This window comes from Oxyura jamaicensis, chromosome Z, assembly GCF_011077185.1.
Source record: "Oxyura jamaicensis isolate SHBP4307 breed ruddy duck chromosome Z, BPBGC_Ojam_1.0, whole genome shotgun sequence".
Classification (NCBI taxonomy): Eukaryota; Metazoa; Chordata; class Aves; order Anseriformes; family Anatidae; genus Oxyura; species Oxyura jamaicensis.
Window position 1 is genome coordinate 61179617 of NC_048926.1, and position 14214 is coordinate 61193830.

Sequence of the window (14214 nt, forward strand, 5' to 3'; positions counted from 1 at the left end):
GGCATTATACAGGTTCTGTTTGGTCCAGTCTTCACATGAAAGAAAAAGTTTAGACATTAAAGGGAATTATCTACCTAAGCGTGTTACAGAGGTCACGTTATGCCATCAGCATCAGAGCTCAGCAATTCATCTATTTTAGCCAGGCAGTGAAGATGCGGACAGAGTTTCGAAGATCGCTCCCTCTTGCCTTCTCTCCCGGCGCTGCCCAGCTGCTCTCCTTGCCCTGCCCTGCCATACCCACTGCTTCAGGTGGCAGATTAGGCTGGACACAAACACAGTACAAAACTCTTTGGTCTATACCCCCAAAACATGCCATTAAGAACACATTAAAATAAGCCAATATTTTCATCAGATAGAAATAATTTTACAAGCTGACCACTTTGCCATGTCAAAACCAGCTACCAGCAGGACAGCATAGCAGCATTGCTCCATCACTGAAGTATGTTATCAGGATGCAATAAAATCACTGTCTGATAGGTACTAATGGTAATTTGACATGGAGACACCAGTAGTTGGTCTCACCTGGAACAATCCTGCAGACGCGGTATTGATTTAAGACGCATACATGCACTTCACAAAAATTCCTGCACCCATCACACAAAATCTGAATGCTTTCCCAGAAACAGGAATCACTGCCCTCACTACAGAGCTAAAACCACACAGGACTTCATCCAAGGTAATGGAGTGAGTTACAGTTCAGGTGTGTTACAAAGCCCCTTCTGTATTATTCATACCTTGCAATTCAAATCAGTATGGTAAGGGAGTTAGACCTCAAAGACTAATCTGCTAATTTAAGGATGTGCCACGTATTGCTCTCAGATCCTCAGCAGCTGAGAGCAATAACCATGCCGGAGATATTCCTCCTACGTTTTAACATGCCACAGCAGCCTTAATTTTCATGTCAAAGTGGATACATACGATCGAGATCTGTGCCTGGATCGCCGGTAGTTCGGATCTCCCTGGTTTTTCTCCTTTTGTCGACGGAGCACAGCTTCCCACTGAGGAGCTGAGTCAACCATGTCATTCTCTTGCCGTAATCTGCAAAAAAACAGGAGTTTAGTCTGAGGTCTAAGAGACAGGATGCCCTGAGGAAGAGGTGAGTTTTTGTTTTTTTTTTTTATTTCCACAGAAATCCAGCTACTGCGATGGAATATTTTTTATCTTGCCTAATTTTAATTCGTGTTCCCAAAGTACCTAAAATGCAAGAACCCACATAAATGGAAATTCACTGATTTGCTACCTAGAAAACGTTTAAGTGAAAGAATGAATCAATCTAAGCCATTAAAAACAGGCCTACAACTTGAATTCAACCTGTCTTCTCAGCCCAAACCAAACATCTGGATGTTCTTCCTTTCTCACTTAGGTGTTAAAGCACATCTCATCTACAGCAAATGTAAGCCTGATATGGTGACACGAAGATCTCATACTACTACAACAATCTCATTCACCTCCTTTGCCACCCTTGGTAACCCTTCCCAGCAGGAGCTTCTGGTCAATGGAACATGCACACTGCCCTAAAAAGAAGGATAATCCCACCACAAAGGACATACAGTTAATCTCCTTGTTTTATTGAGCTGACAGAGGGAGGCAAAAAAAAAAAAATGGGGAGGGGAGAAGGTGTTAAACTCCAGCCCTGCCTCCCCACGGTGAATGGGTGGAAGCAGGAGAGGACAGCATCCCATTCAGAGGTGCAGACAAGCTCATTCCTATTCAAGCTATTTAGCAATAGCTAAACTAACAGGGCATGAAAATTTAAATTCCGTGAATCACATTGTATCATTAAAATATCCAAATTCTTTAGGTCTATGATGTTCCAGTGCTAGGTTATTATCAGATCTGATTTTTTATTTCTTCTAAAGACAAATCCATTACTGGAATGTAAAAATGTAAAAGTCCTGTAAAGTCAGCATGTTCAATAGCAGGCTGAAGTAATTCTAAATGACGTGACTAGTCAAGACAATTGGTGAGACAGTGGTTGGCCATTCATAGTTGTACAGAATCTTCAGGGTTTTAGGGTTGCAAATACATCTGCTTTTGCTGTGATAAAGTGGTAAGTTGGAACAAATTATTTTAAGTTCATTTAAAATTTAAATTCCATTTGAATTCAAAATTCAACAAGGATTTAAAAACATTCCTGGAAAACATTACTGCAACAGTTGGTTGCCTGATAGGACAGTATGACTGGCATACTGAAGAAACCAGAGAAGTTTAACAACAACAACAAAAACAGGAAGACTGCAGGTAGAACAAACAAACCATCAGATATGAGTGAATTACCTGGTGGAAACAATGCAAAGTGTGCTGTTGTTGTTGCTCTTCAGTACATAGGTACCTTTCCAGTTGAATTTTGAATAGTATTAGGCTCAACTGGCTAAGCAGGCTGCTGCTTTTCCTTTAATCTGATCTTCTCTCACGTGCATAATGAGTTTTGAGCTACATTCCCAACTACTGCAGCACCACAACTCTACTAAATGGCACCAACCATCTGGGGTAGACAACAATATCAGGTTTTGATTTCTAAGCAGGTCTTTTTAAACCTGTAATCTGGTGGCATGGATTAACATAAGCATCTAACTAAGGGTTTTGTAGAAGAACTCACACATCAACAAGTAATGAATTGTGATTTTCATCCTGAATAATCCAATTTGTGGAGACAGCACTCATCCCACACGGTATAAACAGTATCAACGGCCTTACACATACAGCTGTTGCTTAAAAAGTACCACTGTATCGCAGCAGAACTCTGTTAGATGGAGATACGAGGCAGTAAGGCTTTAATTTTGCAGCTGCAAAAAAGGTACTATGCTCTCATTTAACTATACAAAGGATGACCAAGGTAACACAGCCTCTACATAGAATACATTACTTAGATTAAATGATCAAATCATAATTATTGAGGGGTAGAATCTTTAGCATTCTAACAACAGAATTGACAACCCGTATAAAACTGTAAAGAAATTTAACTCAAAATCTCATTTTCTATTTCAAAATACTTTTGATAGAAAAACATTGCCCTGGTACTCCAATTCCATTACAACTTCTCATTCATTTTTTCACATTTTGCTCCCACATAATAACAAATTGATCCATGCCTTATAGAAAGAAAGTTGTTCTCACTGGCATGTGAAATAAATTGACTTAAGATCATAGGCTATCACAGTGACAAACTGGGCATTGTCTGCAGAAATTCTGTATGCAATGGTAAAATGGAAAGCTACAAGACTATTATCACTCATCTACTGATGTGGAGATGTTTTTTCCCCTTTTCAAGGTGATATGAAAGCAAGCTGCTACGTTTACCCAGTGATAAATTCTCTTAGTTCTTAAGCCAAGCAACTTGACTCCTGAAATTCCATTCAAATTATTTCAGTATATAATTGTCATTTATGGTCAGTGTACAATAATGAGTGGCTTGGGGGCAATGTGAAGGTGAAAGGCAGTCTTAGCTGCAGTGACCGTGAGATGGTGGAATTCAGGATCCTGATGCTGGGAGAAGGACAAAAAACAAGATCACAATAGTGTACTTCGAGAGAGCAGACTTTGGCCTCTTCAAAGATCTGGTTGGAAGAGTACTGTCAGATAAGGCCCTAGAAGAAAGAAGAGCCCAAGGAAGATGGTTCGTCTTCAAGGATCACCTCATACAAGTTGAAGAGAAGCCCATTCCAGTGAATAGGAAGTCAAGAAAAAATGCCAGGTCTGTGTGAATGAACAAGGAGCTCCTGCTAAAAACTCACATACAAAAAGGAAGCATAGAGAGATTGGAAGCAGGGACAGGTAACCTGGGAAGAATGCAGAGACACTGTCTGATCTGATGATCCATTCCCATCTTTCCTGTAGGCCCCCTTTAAGTATTGGAAGGCCATTTTAAAGTCTCCCCAGAGCCTTCTCTTCTCCAGGCTGAACAGCCCCCACTCTGTCAGCCTGTATTCATAGGAGAGGTGCTCCAGTTCTTTCAACCGGCTCTAGGTGTCTGCTTGAGCAAGGGGGTTGAACCAGATAACCTCCAGAGGTCCTTGCCAGCCTCAGCCATTCTGTGATTCCGTTATTTTAATGTAATAGATCTTCTAAATTTAGTCAAGTAGAAGACTATGCTTCAGTACATCTTGTTTACTAGTATAACATATTTATATCCACAAAATAAATTTTGACCATAGCATTTAAAAAAGACATATTTCTTCTGTGACAGAAATACACTCATCGTAGGTTCTTCATCATAATGTAAATATTTCCTTAAAACATAAGGAAAAACATTCATATGCTGGAGTGAAACCTCAAAGATTGATTGAGATCAAGTAAAGGATTTCCCCCTCATTTTTTTTCTACTGTTTTACCCTTAATAGGTCTCACCTACAGTTGTTTTTCTGTGATAATTTGTTTTCATCCAATAAAAAGTTCAGTGATCTCTTCCCATGTGAACAGTATATTCTACTCTTCTATGATCAGAATCAAATTCTTTTGGATAGCATGAATATTCAGTCATTTTATTCCAATATAACTGTAAAATTTTCAGTTAGCTTTTGCCAGGAAGCCAGTTATCATAATGGGAAATAAATTAGTATTAATCCATGCAAGAGATAAAAATTGAGTAACAGTGCTTGGGAGCCTCACTGTATTGTCACATTTAATCTTGTTAGGGTTGGCTTACCACTGCTGACCGGAAAGTCATTCAGTGCCTGTGCCTTTTCAGCTAATTATATTCCTGTTTGGGCTGCTAACAAAATGCAGGAATTCATTATAACCGGTGGTTTTCCTGTACCTGCTGACAGGGAACAAGTATCAGAACTTCCGCTTATTTAAGTGCTTGTTTACTTTAGCACTGATGACTTTTGATCTGATTGGATTTCAAGTGACCACCAAAGAGCAAGATGTGATACAACATTAATATTTTAAATGTCTCTTACATTTCTGAGATTGTAAAAAAATTAAAAAAATAAGAAAACACATGTCCATCTACACAAATGATTATTCTCTTTAATTGTAAGATTTTTATTCACAAACAGAAGGAAGGTTGGTAAAGGCCCACTTATTCTTCAGAAAACAATAAGCACTACTTAATCCTTCCAATAATTCAATCTTTATAATGCAGAAAGCTCTTAAAAACATTTTTGTGGTCAGTCTCTAATTTCCTTTACTTGCTTGTGAAACTCCTTGAGCAAGAAGTTTCACAGGAGAAAAAAGCTGACAATTGTGTTCTATGAGAAATGAATACAAAATACTATTTACCTACTGATCTCTGAAAATATGCTCAGCATTTCATTCAAACCTCAGAGCTCAGCTGGAAAACAAAACTTCCACACATACTAGTTCACTGTTAGCTGAGTGTCTCTGCTCTGATTTAAGCCAAAGAAATCTCATGGCTCAGCTATTCTTTATACTAGTCTGTTTCAATGTCAATGATTTTATAGAACCCCTGTAACTATTGGAAGTTATGCTTAAAATACGTATTTCTGTAAGATTCTTTTAACATATCTAGCACATAATTATTTCTAGGAACTTCAAAACATCTGAAAATAATTTATCACTCATAGTATTGCAGGTGAAACAGTGGGGAACTATGGCAGCCTGTGCAGACAGCTATTTAGAAAACTTACCTATTAAACTACTCCTCTTTTGTCCAGTTAGAGTTCTCTTATGCATTATGAAGAAGTTATGTGTATTTATAAAATAAGTTTTTGCTTATCTGAGTAACACTCGGAAGCTGTTATCACAAGTCCAACATAAATATGGCTCTTTTAAAAGATTTTTTTTTTCCTAAAATAAATCACTTGTTATGCCAACTTCTTACCAGCAATAAGATAAACAGCACATAAAAAACACAACTTGCTAACATCACTTAATATTAACTGCTGTTAAAGGCACTGTACACATTTTGGGTTTAGGCCCACACTTTACATTTTAGAAAATAAAAATATTTACACAATTAAATGCATGCATTTATAAACAACACAAAGTTTCTGATCCATTAAAAAATACTTTGTCAATTTGCCTCAAAAGCGTATTTTCTGCATCAGGATAGTGTGGATTTGTTACATATACCTATAGTGTATATGTGATTTGGCATTTCTCTTTCTTTTTATTCGAGCAAGAACCTTAAGTTGCCTCACAAGAACAGTGTATGTGTAAAGCATTATTTTTTTATTAGGGTTCTCTTGGGAAAGTCCATTTTCCATTTGTTAGTGTTTAATGTTTCTCTCTCTAAATTACACAATGGTCACCTGTTTCTCTTCTTCCGATGTTCTCTGTTGGAATTTTCTGATTCACTGCCACTACTGGTGTTACAACGAGATCGCGATCTGGAGAGGAGAAAAGCAAGATTTAAAGATCAATTTATCCACTGACATGTCAGAAGCACCGACGTTCTCAACAAGGAGTGGACAACACTGAAAAGATTATTAGGAAAATAAGAATTACTGGAGTCTACAGGGTTTGTCTACACCTGAGAGTCATAGTATCTTTTTCTTATTAGTTGATCAGAAATAACTGCTTCAAAGGTAGTGCACCCAGAGTGCAGTGACAGGTGAGTGTTCCTTTCCTTTTAAATCATTGCACTGTATTTTTAAAAAATATTTTATCTCTCAGTATTCTTTGTGCATATGCCACAGTAAAATGTTTCATTGAGGTGTAGAATGTTTTGCCTTTAAACTGTATATGTAATGGTCCTTTTCTTACTCCCTGTTGTGAGACTCCTGACAGAAATTTACGCAGCCATTCTGATTTTGCAGGCAAACAAAATGCTCACAGGATCTGTCTTTTTCTATTCACATCTAACTTCTAATAAGCTCAAATCATTGTCTGAGTGTTTGGTGGTCTGGATGAAACACCACTAACACTGAGTTTCTTGCAGATCTTTATGAATACTGAAAGGCTGAAGTGCACAGAGTGGCAGGTGTGTGTATCAGCACAGCTTTGAGATGACCCCAGACACAGCTACAAAGATGATGCATCGTGTGAGGGAAAAAGAAATATAGCAGTTACTTCTGTATGACCTCTGACTGCGGAGCTTCAAACGGTAAGGTGACGTTCATGGCTCTGATTATTTACTACTGAAAAAGGCTGGTGGAACAGGCTGATACAAAAGTAGACAGGTAAGACTGAGAGCTGAGCTTCAAGAAGAAAATGGGGATGCACCTTCCTATAGGCAAGCTCCTCTCAGTACGGAGGGCACCTACTCAGCACCTACTACCTGAAACTTTTACATCTCTGATTACCACTTATCAAGATTTTGGAGCAGACAAACCAGCTGTCAGGGCCTTGGTCCTAGGGACTAGGACTATTACCATACCACTGGGCTTGGTCCTAAAAAATGGCACCCTCACCAAAACCTGATTTGGACCATTCTTTAGTGTCATGATGCTCTCAGCCTCTCAAGAAAGACACATTTCTCTGTGATATTAATGGGAAAAGTTTACCAATATTAACGCAGAAAAATGTTACCCTGAAGGAAGGAAAGATTAAAGACAGCATCCAAAAGATACTGGCTCAAGCATATTCAGACAGTTCAGAGAGCAACACATGCACTAGAACTGCAGTAGATCTTATGTACCCAGAAGTACACCTTTCTCTTCCCCTCCAAACCACCCCAAATTTTATTAGATATCTTAGAGCATTTAATCTTGACTCTCAACATCAACATGAGAGCAATATTATTTATTTTTTTATAAAACCCTTCCTGGTCATCAGAGCAACACTGCTCTTTCATATTTCAAGTATTTCCTTGCTCTGATTTAAACAATCTATCCTAAAAAGTTCTGGGGGGAAGGGAGGTGGGGGGGTGGGGGGTGCGGGGGGGGGGGAAGCATAGCGGGAGAATTGTAAGATAAAACACCCTATTTGCTCAAAATCAAGATATGCATTTCTCTAGCTTTTGGGTACTGCACATCAAATTACCTTGTGTTCCCTGTCAAGAAAGCACTCGCAGGGAAGAGACAGCAAGACTGCTGAGCTGCCAACTGAGTGCCAGCTGAGTGGCAGCTTATTCATGCTAGCTGTCAGAATACTATCTTTCACTGCTTATCAGCTTTTACTGAAGTGAATAAAATACTTTTTTTTTTTTTAATGGTGATTTACTAAGTCAGGTGCAGGAACACAAGCTAATCTTGATCTCTAACAATTACAAAGCAAGTTTCATGATTTTTCTCATGGTCGTGCGCTTATTTGATATTTTTAATGGTGGTATACATGCATGGTCTGACACGTGGATCAAGAAAGAAAGCATGATCAGTTATGCAAGAGGGGCAGAACATACACAGCCCAGCAGGGGACTTAGGGATAGGATTGCTATTTCAGAGAAACAATTGACAGAGAGGGCTCATATTCTGGTGCGGTCCTTTTCTTATTAAAATGTGAGGAGGGTAGACAAACTGTGAGAAAGTTGAGAATGTCTATTCCTATATACAATAACAAATCTGTACATTTGTCATGTACAGCCTTCAGGAAGAGGTCCCTTCTGAGTAATGGGGTTGCCACCTGAGGTACCCAACTAAATCCTATCTGCTTTATGTTCTGGACCTTCACCATGGGTGTATCACTGACAGACTGAAATGGTTACATCCTTCAAAAAAATAATCTGTTATCTCAGGTGCGAAGTACATGAGCTCTTTCCCTGACTTCCTGTGATTGTCCCTGAGATGTTTGTGTCTCTGCCAGAGCTCCTTTCCCATGCTGGAGTGGTGAATCAGATCCTGGGAGTGCCTCCTCTCTTTAGCAGTCTTCAAGAGACTCAGACATCAATATGTACTGCACTGTGTCCCTTTTCCAACAGCCAGGATGGGAACACAGGAGAAAGGAGAAGCGCAGCACAGAATCAAAGCAGGCAGATACGGTACCAGAGAACTTAAGATGCAAAATATCTGACAAAAGCTTGAAGTTATGGAAGGGTAGTTATGACTTTGCACCAGCATTCTATTTGGAAGTTTGACATCCAGACACAATTGCACAGGAAAAGAAGTGAAGTTTAACAAAAAAAGTCAGCAAAAATGTGTAAGACACATTGAGAAGACTGTATGAAGTTTAAGCAAATGGGATATGCCTCTGTATCCACTTTTTGCAGGGCAATTAATCTGAAATGACAACACACTTGCTTTCAAAACAGATGAATTAAGTGGACTGGGAGGCTAGAGAACTCAAAAACTGCAGAATCAAAATCCAAGAGCTCCAACTCCTGCAATTGACTTTCAAGCTGCAGATAAGCCTTTGCTAAAGCTCCAGAAACTATTTCTATTATGGTAACAAGTAACAATGTGCAAGGTAGCTTGTAGGAATCTGTGCTGTGATTAAGTTATGTTACAGAGCATTGGAAAGAAAAACGTAAATGAATGGAACACAATAAGCATTTTAAACATTCTAGATGAAGGACAATGAAGGAAGGGAGCTGTTACAGAGAACTACAATACAATTAGTACTTTTGCTATCATTTCATAACTGCTATAGTTTATATATTTACCTTCTCCTCTGCTTTAACTCTGAATCTTCGCCACAGTTTTGGGTTTTCCTATGATATTAAAGAAGTTTTAATGAAAAACCGCTGGGTCACTTAACACAAATACACAAAAGTTCCCACCTTTAGCATGGTATAGGATGTAGAAAAAAGGCATGCGCTTGTTATAAACTTTTCAGGGCAACTCTACACTAAGTTTCAAAGGTATGATCCCACTCAAGCTCCCATTACAAAAGCTTGACTTGCAAGGTTGAGCATGGTAAACTGGCCTTTAGAGTTTCATACTGTTTCCAGCATAGCAAATCCTGATGTTTTCCTCTTAATTCCAGTTAAGAGAGCATAAACAACACAGCTATTGTTATTAAACTGATGAAAAAGGAAAGTGCATGAATAAAACCAAGATTCAGGAAGGCATAATTAGGTTAGAATCTACCCACTATTGTCAGTCTTGACAGTCTCACATATGAGATAAGACTTTTAAAAACATTTTGGTGGAGTGGTGGCCCAAGAGAAAACTTGTTATTGGCATAACCACCTGTCTACTTATTAGATAGGCCAAATTGAAATACCAGATGATAACTCAAGATGGTTTTGCACTGCACATCTCTATTACTTTGTTTTTACAGAGCCCAACAAGTCCTTCTAACAACTAAGCTATGAATGAATCAGAAAATCCATCTCAGGAAACACATTGCTGTCAACACTTACAAGGGCTGAGAAAATCAACATAGCTCTGTTGACTTAAAGAGAGCTACACTGCTTTACTTTAACTCAGGCATGAGCTCACTAAGCGTACACGATGGGTGAGTTTCTTCACTGTTCTTCTAGACAGCAACTGGCAGATAAAAAGTTTGGAGCAGCTCAGAAACCTGGCAAATATAAAAGCTCATCATCTATCTAGATTTCGTTAAAGATACAGCTGTGTCTTCAAAGACCCTTGTGCAAACCCTGGCTTTGAAAGTCAAACAGTGAATTACATCAGAGATGTCAGAAAGAAATGTAGCTCCAGGGTGCTGGCTTGTAAGACAGTCCTGGAAGACTGTGAATACAGCACCCTAGCTATGCTTGTCTATACTCTGCAGCTGACCAGGGTACCTTAGCTAGCTTAGGTGATGAAAGCAGCCTCTCAGCAGGACCAATCACACAGGTAACAGCTAGTCTGTCAAAACTATCACTTCATAATGTGAGCTGTCATTGATTCACATTTTGGACAGACTCCAGGACAGAATGCACAATATCTCCATCCATTTTATTTCACTTTTCCGAGTTACTCAGTTCAGCACACACCCATTAAAACACATTAAGCAACTCATAGTTACATTTCTACTTGCATGCTCTCTAATGTAAAGTAATTTGGTATCCCCTCCCATGTCAGGGGGGTTGGAAATAGATGATCTTTATGGTCCCTTCCAACCCAAACAATTCTGCGATTCTGCAATTCTAATTCACATATGGGACTGTTAAAGCCAGCTTAATGGCTCATTCATTTAATCTTTGTTGCATTTATAGAAAAGCAACATACCTAAAATACTGCTCTGTAACAGAAGCTTATTGTAGGGCAAGCAAGATCCATCAATCCCTTTCTTTACAAAGAGAAAGGGAAAAAGAGCTACAGAAACTGAAAGGATCTTGCAAGTGCAAATTGAGTAATTTCTTGTATTTTCAACATCATTTTCCTGGTATGCAGAACAGCAGGCAAGCAAAAATCTTGATGAAAGATTCCTTTTCAAAAGCAAATCCTATGTTCTTGCTCAGTTTTCTTTTGCAGTAATGATGGGCCCCTAGAGTACCCCTTTTCCCAGGACCCAGGAGCCTTTACTGAACCATGGAGTGTGCAGGAACACAAGCTTTCTGTGATCTGAACTAACAGTGATCAGCCTCAGGGCTCTTACCTCCTCCGGACTGGCTGCCCAGACTCATTCTCGCTGCCACCTGATGGGTTCCGTCGCCGAGAGTAAGGAAACTTTGGTGATTTATTGCGGTCACTGGGGGAATTGTACAACCCACTAGAGTTAAAAAGGAAAAGCAAACAATTGACTACTAAACTTCCAGGAGAGTTAAGACAGCTAACCCAGATTCAGTCTACAAAAATGACGAGAAGGCTCATGCACTTAGATGCTCACATACCTGTATTCAGCTACTTACGTATGTGCAAGAGAGAGTGTATGCACATTTGTGCATGCCATGTAAATACAGATAGTACTGCTTTCCAGGAATAAGCATTTTACACTGAACACTGAAAACAGAACAAGGACTACAGAGCATTGCTAAGATAACAACTCTAGGCTTACAAAATGTAGAACCAAGCATATACATGTTCATTTAGCATAACAAAATTTTAGTGCTTTAGGATGACTTTTACAACCCAGAGCTAGCCATTCAAATGCACCTGTATTCTTTTCCATGGGTGTAAGTCCTAAAACAATTTCCATACCCCAGAATACATCTTCACTACAGAGCTAACAGTCTGGACCATGAATTTTAGCTCCAGCTTTCTGCTGTTCATCCACACAAGTCTCTGCCACTGTTTTGGAGGTGCTTCAAGCTTCATGTAGCCTTAAGTAGTGGATCGGGCCCAAGGCTGTTACAGTGCTACAAGTAGGTTGCACTGTGGTTCTCAAATTCCTGTATGGATTGTCCTGTTGTGCCTTTCTACAGAAATGTAAGGAACACTTCCAACCGTGTAACAGAGCTTGTGATAGTTTATGCTACTCTGCGGTGGTCTACTGATGCAGTAGCAGTTCCAGAACTTTTTGAGCAGATATGCTAAGCTCAGCAATACATTTTTACTCATGATTAAGATGATACTTAGCCCTTTTCAGGACAGCTACCTGATAAATATGGTGTTCTCACCAAATCCCAGCTAAGGTATTTCTTCCTGCTTTCCTAAAACCCTCCTTCTGCATACTGCTGATTACAGCACCGCTCTGCACAGTTAAAAGGTTGATACAGTTCATCTCAAAAAGAATGAACTTCAAAGTGGAAAATCATTATGAGAAGCTGCAAAAACCTTTGTGCAATATGCACTACATGCAGTCTGCTTACGTGTCTAAAAAAACTGTGTAGTTCTTTACAACAGATGGACTTGCAAAAACTCAGTCCTATCATTCTTTGGCTCTTAGGAGTCAAAGCTCCTTCTATCCAGGGAACAATTTAAACTATGAAGCTATACTGTGACAAGCTGACATTGGTTCTTCTTTAAACACCACAAACAAACTTTTATCCTAGCAACAAAATATTTGCACACAGCTTTGTCCTTACACTCAGTGTTTGCAGTAGGACCAGATGCCCCAAAAGATGCACCATGTATAGACCTGAACATCACATGAATGCAGGACTGTATGGGGATGACACCAATGTGCAACTTTGTTCAGTGACCTGTTTCCATCTGTGGCCATAAGCAACCACTTACACAAAGCAGTAAGTTTAACACGTAAGGCAGATCCCCAGTGCTCTCTCAGTACTGCACTATTCCTGCTTTAGGGGACTGACCGAGCCAGATGTTATATATCTGTCTTCAGCTCTCAATAGTTTTCTCTTCCATGCCCAATTTCTCCAAGGAACCTGTTAACTTTTGGCATTTCTTACAAAGGAACACCACAGGTCTCTTACTCAGACAAAATGATTACTGTCTTCCTTTCTTGGTGCATTTAGATCACCTTCAGCCAGCTTCATCTAAAGATCCTAAGATCTAACACTGGAGAAATAGAATCCCGATCTCTATCCCCTTCCTCTGTACTACTCATGATTTTCTAGATCTCTAGCACAACCCCTGAAGTGATCTCTTTTCCAGGCTGAGTAATTCTGGTGTATACAGTTGCTCCTAGTACAGGTTTTCTGTATAGCCATTCATACTTTTGATCAGCCTTGCTGCCCTTTTCAAAGTCTTCTCCTCCTGAGATAAGGACATAGAGCTCCACTAATAATTCATGCAGAAAACATGTAACCCACAAATTTCTCTAATATCAGAATGCTGTGCTCTTGCATTCTTCACTGTCTCTTCCCTAATAATTGCCAATTGTTTTTCTGACTGCTACTGAGTTGTGTTTTCATGAGGTTATCTGTAAAAAATCCGCAGCACCTCATTTTAGTTGGAAATCTAGGATTATTTGTCACTCCCATTAAGCTTGCTTTACAATTACTAACTCAACGTCATCCACTATTTAGTGGGTCATCAAGCAGACTCTAAAGGTCTTCCTGCCATTCTTCAGAGACAACTTTCAGTCTCACTATCCCAAACAATTCTGTCCCATCACCAAACCTTCTCACTCCTCCTTCCAGGTCTTTGACAAATGCACTCCAAACCAGAGGTCCATGAACAGATCTCTGCGGAAAGCCACTGACAACACCTGTCCACTGAACGCTTCCTCCTACTCATGCACTCATACTTTCCTAGTTTTTAACTGATTATATATCTATGTCAGGAGCTATCTTCTTATTTGCAATACAGACTTACTGTGACCCTGCTAATGCATTAATATATTATACCAATATCCCTCACCCTATTACCAGGGCATGACATTTACCATTGCACAAAATTTGAGATATCACGTCTTGCCTTACCTCTGCGGGCCATTTTCCTCCCATGGTGCGCTTGTTTTACTTCTTTGGGTTTCTGGACTGTTTTCATTTTTCATCTTTTTAAAGCTAAATAAAAGTACAGATATATTTTTAAAACCCATAGGGTATAGGTCACATCTTCTCTCCCCTCTTAGAAATTCATCTTAGAGGCAAACAGCCAGTATAGAGACCAACCTTACATACAGCTATTTGCCTGA

General features: G+C 39.3%; 1 protein-coding gene across 1 annotated transcript in view; it reads right to left on the reverse strand.

The window, feature by feature from the left end:
- Nucleotides 1–14214, reverse strand: part of EPB41L4A (erythrocyte membrane protein band 4.1 like 4A) — a 133924-nt gene that overhangs the window by 14098 nt on the left and 105612 nt on the right. The window contains exons 14-18 of the mRNA XM_035310042.1: nucleotides 14000–14083; nucleotides 11329–11442; nucleotides 9443–9490; nucleotides 6216–6293; nucleotides 919–1038 (exon numbers count right to left, since the gene is read on the reverse strand). Coding sequence (XP_035165933.1) covers nucleotides 919–1038; nucleotides 6216–6293; nucleotides 9443–9490; nucleotides 11329–11442; nucleotides 14000–14083 — 444 coding nt within the window. The remainder of the gene's footprint in view (nucleotides 1–918; nucleotides 1039–6215; nucleotides 6294–9442; nucleotides 9491–11328; nucleotides 11443–13999; nucleotides 14084–14214) is intronic.